The sequence below is a fragment of the Lipotes vexillifer genome, unplaced genomic scaffold (genome assembly GCF_000442215.2).
Source record: "Lipotes vexillifer unplaced genomic scaffold, Lipotes_vexillifer_v1.1 scaffold491, whole genome shotgun sequence".
In the NCBI taxonomy this organism is placed as follows: Eukaryota; Metazoa; Chordata; class Mammalia; order Artiodactyla; family Lipotidae; genus Lipotes; species Lipotes vexillifer.
In genome coordinates this window covers 994457-1003531 of record NW_006770548.1, presented here as the reverse complement: position 1 = coordinate 1003531, position 9075 = coordinate 994457, and the positions used below count along the sequence as shown (strand labels likewise).

At 39.6% G+C, this 9075-nt stretch overlaps 1 protein-coding gene across 2 annotated transcripts in view; it reads left to right on the top strand.

The window, feature by feature from the left end:
* Positions 1 to 9075, top strand: part of PRKAR2A (protein kinase cAMP-dependent type II regulatory subunit alpha) — a 92841-nt gene that overhangs the window by 69242 nt on the left and 14524 nt on the right. For both annotated transcript variants that reach the window (XM_007446168.1, XM_007446169.1), the window contains exons 5-6: positions 1467 to 1573; positions 5429 to 5582. In XM_007446168.1, the coding sequence (XP_007446230.1) occupies positions 1467 to 1573; positions 5429 to 5582 (261 nt within the window). The remainder of the gene's footprint in view (positions 1 to 1466; positions 1574 to 5428; positions 5583 to 9075) is intronic.

Sequence of the window (9075 nt, the reverse complement as noted above, 5' to 3'; positions counted from 1 at the left end):
CACTCTTTCTTGTGTGTATATGAGGCACATGTATAAGTATGTATGAACTGCTTTTAGGATTTTCCCTGTAAAGTTTTCTATGGCTTTTTTGTTCTGTTTTCCAGTCCTGAGTCACATGTTGCTTTTGGTTGTCATGGTATGATTCTAGTCCCCTGTAACCCAGATTGCTTCCCCCCTGCCTTATTCTATATCATGACACTGATGTTTCTGAAGAGTCCAGGCCAGAAAAAGAAGAGTTACTCAAAACATGAGGCTGCCAGTGGACAGCCCACAGGCCAGATACAGCCAGGTATAGATATGTGTGTTTGGTCTGTATTGTATATGAAAACTTTAATTTGTTACTTGTATTTAAACATGAGATTTCTGGCAACACTGAGCTCACATTCCACATTAATGTGGATGACACATGAGTAGCAAGCCTTCCTTTTTAGTATTTGTCAGCTTTTACAGTATTCAGCACACCTGGAACTATGGAACTAAAGAGGTGCTTTTTCGTGATAATGTTATTTTAGATAGCACAGTCACACTGACAGAACACTAAATCACGTGGAATTATGCAGCAATAAAATTATTTCCTTGTCAGATCTTCAATCCACATTCCTCCAAAGACAAAGTCTTTCTCTGAGTTGAAACTGGTATTTAGTGCTCCGTAACAGTCACTGATTTCCCTGACAGAGGGATGCTGGCCCTAGACTGAGATCACTGTTTTGTTAGAATTTAATAGCATTGTTTTGTTTTCATTATACTTACTGGTACAGTTACCTTCTGATTATGGCAGGTAATATTGGTAAGTAAGTAATTGTATGTGTTGTGTATAAATGATTGTAGCAGTATTACATGTCTGGTAATAGATCTCATTTATTGAGTACCTGTTATGTGACATATACTTTCCTTAGATTTTTCTCCTTTAGTCATAAAAGTTGATGAGCTAGAAACTATTTATTAAACCCGTTTTTGCATATGAAGAAACTGAGTCTCAGAGAGGTAAATTGATGTGCTTGGCTAGTCAGAGTAGTAGTTGTGCTGTTCCATGAGATAACCTGTGAGGCCATCTCAGCCTTTTAGCCTTGATGATCCTGTTAATATCAACACCTGGAGGAAGGTGGCATCACATGGCTTTACACCTGACATAGTAGAGCCATCAAGGCAGGTGACAGTCTTGTGGGTGCGGCTGGGAGAATAGGCACCATGATTTAGATACCTGTTTTTGCGTAAATTATAGAATGTATTTTCAAAACAATGCTGCCTCAGAAAACTTGGCAACTGTGCTGTATATGTGGAGATGCAAAGCTGAATGGCCACAGGATAGCATTTGTTTCAGACAGCCCTTAGGTTTCTGCTTGAATGTGGGGAATAGTCTGATGTGGGGACTTCTACCATCTACCATGTAGTCACCAAGATAAGCATAGGTTTTTTTCCCCCCACAAATGTAGAAGCCATCTTTTCTCGTTGTGTACTCCCTGCAGGAACAGCTTTCTCAAGTCCTCGATGCCATGTTTGAAAGGACAGTCAAAGTTGATGAGCATGTCATTGACCAAGGAGATGATGGGGACAACTTTTATGTCATTGAACGGTAGGAGATGGAGTTTTGCAATTGCACGGCTGTACTTAATAAGATTCATAATTCAGGGCAAGTGCTTTACCCTATGCTTTGTTCAGCCCAGACAGGACTTAGGACCATGTAAACAAGCTTCTCAAAGCTTGCTCCTCTCTGTCCACAGCCTGCCTTTCTCTATCTACTGCTGCCCTGAGTCCTCAGTACAACCCATACTTGGGTTGCCACTATCTACAATTAGGTGAAATGTGCAAGATATGCTTTATAAACATGTTATTTGCAAGTGTTCAAGTGAATTGATTTTCTAAAGAATAACCGTAACACTTTATTGTCATCTGGATCATTCAATCCTAGCCTAATTTTACACATGAGTATACTGCCTCAACCTCCATACCTCTGGCCTCTTCTGGCTCTGTTCCAGGTATAAATCATGTTGGGAAACATGAAATATGTGGGTTTGACCTGTTTGCCCTGGTGTGTCCTAACCTCTTGAGCTATTAGTATCACCTGGAGAACTCCTTCTGACCCCCTCCTCAGTCCTGAAAGGAACACCCTCACCAGAGTTTAAGATCAGTAAGATGTTGCTTCACCCAATATCTTCCATTAATTATTTTTCATTTTTTCTTTTGAAGTAATTTCAGAGTTATAGAAACGTTACACAAATAGTACAAAAAATTCTTATAAACCTGGGTTCCCCAGATTTATGTTTTACCACATTAGCTTTATTGTTTGAAAGTAAGTTGCAGGTATAAGCCCTTTTACCTCTGAATACTTCAGTGTATGTTTCCTAAAAATAGAATATTCTCTTACATAAGCAGAGATCAATTGAAAAAATCAGATATTAACATTTTATACAGTACTCTCATCTACTCTGCAGACCTTATTCATTTTTTTCCAATTGCTTTCCTGATTTTTAAGATTTTTAAGGGTCTTTTCATTTTGATCAAGTAGCTGTACTAGATTCAGCTGGTCCCCTGTCTCGTCGAGCCTTTTGCTCATTCAGGAAAGTGTTCAAGAATGTACTACTTGGACTTCCCTGGTGGCGCAGTGGTTAAGAATCCGCCCGCAAATGTAGGGGACACAGGTTCGAGCCCTGGTCCAGGAAGATCCCACATGCCGCGGAGCACCTAAGCCCGACTTAGCACCACAACTACTGAGCCCACGCACCACAACTAGTGAAGCCCGCGCGCCTAGAGCTTGCTCTCCGCAACAAGAGAAGCCACCGCAATGAGAAGCCTGCACACCGCAACGAAGAGTAGCTCCTGCTCGCTGCAACTAGAGAAAGCCCGCGCACAGCAAAGAAGACCCAATGCAGCCAAAAATAAATAAGTAATTGATTAATTTAAAAAAAATAAACGTTAAAAAAAAAAAGAACGTACTCCTTGGGTAACCTTTTGGCCCTTGATACTGTGACAGATGATTACAGTTAGGGTTAGGAAAGAAATGTTTTATTTAAAGAGTAAAGATGATACAGATAATGTCTTCTTAAAGACTGTTTTATCTATTATGCTCATGCTTCCTTCATAGAATTCTGTAAGTAGTGACAGAATAATTTTTTTAAGTTACATCACCACTTCCAACAGCCACCTTTCCCCCTTGCTCTGCCGTGTGCTCCCTCACCAAGACAGGAATCCCAGTAGGTACCTGCAGTCTGGGAAATAAGCATTTACCTGCACATATCCATAGCTTATAGGTTGAAATGCCTGTCTACAAAGGGAATGATTTGTTATTACACATGTAAATGAGAGGTATTATCTTTTGCATGCATTGAAAGTGGTTGTTAATAAATTATTAAAAAGATATTGTTCCTGACCTCAAAAAACTCATTTTCTAGTTGGAGAGACTAGAAATAGATAACTATTACATAATTAAATAGATAATTGTTACATAATTTGATGGTAACAGCAGTGAGAAAAATATGTCCCATTATTTGGAAGAGGACCGAAGTGAGAGAGGTTAGGAAAGACTGTTTTGTGGCTTCCTGAAATTATTTGTGTTGTTCCCAAAATTAAGTTGCTAGTGTCTCCTGGAAGAGAGACTAAAAACACGTAAGTGAATTTACACTGAGTTCCATTATTCCCCTCATGTCCTTGTTACTTTTGCCTTGTCCACCAGGTCAAATACAGGTCAGCTTACCTATTCAGTGGTGAGCTCCCTTGAGAGCAGGGTTGGTACTGTGTACCTGATATTTGAGTGATTGGCTTTATTGTTTGCTTCTTGTGTAACATATGATACCTAATGATTTTTATCAGACAAGTGGAGGCTCTTTGTAGGAAACTTAGGGAAAAAAAAAAAACAGGAAAGAAAGTAATTTAGCCCTAATTTCATCCCCAGAGTATAGTCTTCTTCTTTTTTTTTTTTTTCCTATGCTTTACTGTTAGGTCAGATCCATTACCCCAAATTTGGTTCAGATATTGAGACTGATCATACCACACACACAACTAAGAGGGTATGAAAAGATTTATCACTCACATAATGAGGCTTTTAAGGGAGAACAGGCCAGGTTCCCAAGAGGTCCAAAAATGACTTAAGACAGCAGGGAGGGGTGACTGGCTTGGCGTTTCACGGTGGTTAGAGGGTGGCTGAGGTCAGAGTACTCTTATATATGAGCAGGCTCTAGTTTTGTTTGAATATCCTATCAGTGCCAAATAAGGGAGCACCCAGGTTTTCTTCTCAGCTTTCCCAGATGTGAGACAGAAGAGGAAGAAGGATTGGGAGTGAGTGGTAGGGCTTGAAAGCTGTTAACAAACATGTAAAATGTAGTTAACTCTTTATTACATTTATATGTATACTTTTTATGTTGGGTCATATACATTGACTTGATTTTTAAAATCTATTTGAAGTAGTTTGACATGGGATACAATATTATTCTATGTCATGATTTATATTGACTGCATAATATGAATATAGACATATATTTGACCTATCCCCTATTGTTAGCAGATTAAATTGTGGGTTTTGTTCTTATAAATATTACCGGTGAGCATCCCTGCAGTTAAATATTTTCCAGTATCTTTGATTATCTCCTTCAGAATGCCTAGAAATAGAACTGCTATGTCAAAGGGTCTCTTTAAGGAATTTGTTATGTTGCTAATTATCTTTCAGAAACTTTAAAACATTTACATTTGCTTCAGTGGTGTATTGAGAGTGCCTGTTTCTCCAAATGTTTGTCCATTCTGAATATTTTTCTTTAGTAGTTATTAACAATCAATAGATAGAGAATTGTATCATTTTTTTCTTTATTTTAATCAGTTCTACATCCTAGTTTTCAACAGACTACAAAAGAAAACCCATACAATCATTTCGATAGCTGCAGGAAAAGCATTTGACAAAATTCAACACCTTTCCATGATAAAAACTCTCAGCAAACTAGGAACAGAAGGGACTTTTCTCCAACCTGATTAAAGGCATTTATAAAAAAAAAAACCCTATAGCTAACCTCATACTTAATGGTAAAAGATTGAATGTTTTCCCTTTAAGATGGAGAACCAGACAAGCAAAGCATATCTCCTCTCACCACTTCAGTGCAGTATTATACTGTAGGTCCTAACCAACGCAATAAAGCAAAGAAGAAAGATGGAGTGAGGGGGGAAGGACTGACGGGAGGGAAGAAGGGCATACAGATTGGAAAGGAAGAAATAAAGCCGCTTTGTCTTTGTTTGCAGATGACATGATCCTCTAGAAAATGCCAAGTTCACTCATTAAAATTAATAAATGAGTTTAGCAAGGTCACAGAATACAAAGTCAAAATGCAAAAATCTATTATATTTCTATATACTAGCAGAAATCTGTTGGAATTCCCCAATAAGAGCAACCTTCTATTCATGTACACCTGCCCATTATAAGTAAAATTGTTTCTTGTTATATTTCCAGGGGAACCTATGATATTTTAGTAACAAAAGATAATCAAACCCGCTCTGTTGGTCAGTATGACAACCATGGCAGTTTTGGAGAACTAGCTCTGATGTACAACACCCCGAGAGCTGCTACCATTGTCGCTACTTCAGAAGGCTCCCTTTGGGGACTGGTGAGTTAGAGAAATGGTTCTCCTTGCATAGCATGGTATTAATTCCCCTTACTTCTGAGTCTCTGTCCTTGGGCTGTTGGTTCACACTATATTTTATAGCCAATTATCTGAAAGACATTGTGGAAGGTTTTGTACCAGTGTGTTTTTCCATTTCTCTGAAGTGATTTATCAACAAACCATTTATTCCAAATTACATAGAAAAGACTGGATCTTGTGACCTTGCAGTGTGTCAGCTCTTACTACATTTTCCATTTATGTTTTTATCAGACAAGTAGAGAGAGGCGGGATAACTCTGTACAAGAGACAGCCTAGAAAAATAAGTGTCATTGAAAGCTCTGCCAACCGTGTTTTCCATCTCTATCTATCCTAGGACTAACTTTCCTCTGTGTTTGGCCATCTATTTATCCGTTGGTCCATGCCAAAATTCAATAGATTTAGATGACTAGAAAGGCTGATAGCCATATTCTGGGAAACAGAACTTTCCTAGAATGTCTTAGGCACAGTACTACTATGATCCTATCCTCTATTATACGTGACCCCCCTTGCTTCCTTCATTATCAAGCCTTCAAAATATATAATTCTCTTCCTTCTTAAACAAAACAATCATCTTCTTATACAGATTCCAACTTTCACTTTTAAAATGTTCACATCTATGATAATTTGTTTCCATTTACCCTACAAGCAGAATTAAATATATACCTTGGAATTATCAACATGTTTCCTCAAATAAAATCACATTTTAAAGACATGCTAGAGCACTTTATTGTGCTATACTAATGTAGAATTAAGAATGCCCCTGAGGCAGGACAGGAATAAAGACGAAGACATAGAGAATGGACTTGAGGACACCGGGAAGGGGAAGGGTAAGCTGGGACGAAGTGAGAGAATGGCATGGACTTATAAACACTACCAAATGTAAAATAGATAGCTAGTGGGAAGCAGCTGCGTCGCATGGGGAGATCAGCTCAGTGCTCTGTGACCACCTAGAGGGGTGGAATAGGGAGGATGGGAGGGAGACACAAGAGGGAGGAGATATGGGGATATATGTATATGTACAGCTGATTTACTTTGTTATAAAGCAGAAATTAACACACATTGTAAAGCAATTATACTCCAATAAAGATGTTTAAAAAAAAAAAAAGAATACCTTAAAAACAAAAATCCGCCTGCCAGTGCCTGGGACACAGGTTCGGACACACAGACTCAGCGGCCATGGCTCACAGGCCTAGATGCTCCACGGCATGTGGGATCTTCCCAGACCGGGGCACGAACCCGTGTCCCCTGCATCAGCAGGCGGACTCTCAACCACTGCGCCACCAGGGAAGCCCCTAACACACCATTTTAAAGCAGTTATACTCCAATAAAGATGTTAAAAAAAAAAAGAAAAAGAATGCCCGTGAGAGAGACTTCCCTGGCAGCCCAGTGGTTAAGACTCCTCACTTCCAGAACAGGGGACTTAGGTTCAGTCCCTGATCGGGGAACTAGGATCCCACATGTGGTGCGGCCCCCAAAAAAAAAAAAAAAAAAAAAAAAGATTGCCCCTGAGAGATGAGAGATACATTGGTTTAAGAATACATCACACACTTGGGAAGCCAGTGCTTAAAATACTCAAGGTAGATCAATAAATAATGGGGGAAAATAAACTCAGTTTTAAAATACATTAATGCCAACTTCTGGTCCAGGCCAAGATGGAATAGCCCCATTCCTCACTAGCCTTCCCTCTTAAAAGTAGAAAACTCTGGATATCTTACTACAGACAAACATAGGAGACCCTGAAAGATGGAAAGGGGAAGGTGGACTGGCTAGGAGCTAGGGATTTCAGGAATTAAGGAAGGACATAACAGTGAGTTCGCCAGGTTTTCTTATTAATTCCCATACATCCCAGATAGGGTGCTGGAAAAACCTACAGCCCAGATCCACCAACAGGTACACGTAAAAATAGCCCCAAGAAAAGTCGGCTCCCTTTAGCCAAAGGACAAGGAAAAGGACAGCTTGGCAGAATAGAAAACCTTTTATGATAATGCCACACCCTATTCCTGCCAAATACCAAAGGAAAAACTGCTTCTACCTCCCCACACTGTCACTGGGGCCAGCAGAAAACTGGACTTACAACCTCATCCAGCAGCAAAGAGGCAAAATGGGGTGATGTGTGGTGTTACTAGTTGGCACTCCACTTCCCCTGCCAGAGTAGTGTCAGTAGAGTCCAGAGGGGAGCTGAACATGCACTCCCACACATACAGGCACCCTATATATAGACAGGGTGACTGCCTGCAAAAAAAGAAGATGAAATTGGATACAGTTTTACAACATAATACCCAAAATGTCCAGGATACAATAGAAAATCACTTGTTAGACCAAGAACAAAGAAATTCTCAATCTGAATTAGAAAAGGCAATCGAAAGATGTCAATACCGGGCTTCCCTGGTGGCGCAGTGGTTGAGAGTCTGCCTGCCGATGCAGGGGACATGGGTTCGTGCCCCAGTCCGGGATGATCCCACATGCCGCGGAGCGGCTGGGCCCATGAGCCATGGCCGTTGAGCCTGCGCATCCGGAGCCTGTGCTCCGCAATGGGAGAGGCCACAACAGTGAGAGGCCCGCGTACTACAAAAAAAAAAAAAAAAAAAAAAAGATGTCAATACCAAGATGACACAGATATTGGAATTAGCTGACAATGATTTTAAAGCAGCCATCATAAAAATCCTTCAACAAGCAATTATGAACACACTAGAAACAAAGGGAAAAAAATAGAAGGTCTCAGTGGAGAAATAGAAGACAGAAAGAAGATCCAAATGGAAATTTTAAAACTGGAAAATACAATAACCAAAATAAAAACTCACTGGTTGGGCTCAATGGCAGAATGAATATAAGGGAGGAAAGAATCAGTGAACTTGAAGATAGAACAATAGAAATTACCCAGTCTGAACAAGAGAAAGAAAATAGACTGAAATGAACAGAGCCTGTGGACTAATAACAAAAGGTACAGTATTTGTGTCATCAGAGTCCCAGAAGGAGAGGAGAAAGAATATAGAGCTAAAAAATTATTCAAGGAAATAATAGTTGGAGAATTCCCAAATTTGGTGAAAGATAATAAACCTACAGATTCAAGAAGCTGAGTGAACTTCAAATTAGATAAACCCAAAGAAATCTATGCCAAAACACATCAGAATCAAACTTTAGAAAACTAAAGACAGGAATAAATTTGAAAGCAACTAGAGAGAAACAATGCTTTACCTACAGAGGAAAAACAATTTGAATGACACCAGATTTCCTATCCATGAAGGCCAGAAGGAAGTAGCAGAGCATTTTTCAATTGCTGAAAGAAAAGAACTGTCAACTCAGAATTCTATACCTAGTGAGAATATCCTTCAGGAATGAAGATATTCTCAGATGAAACAAAACTGAGACTTTGTCACCTGCAGAAGTGATAAAAGAAAGAAATTTGGGGCTTCCCTGGTGGCGCAGTGGTTGAGAGTCCACCTGCCGATGCGGGGGA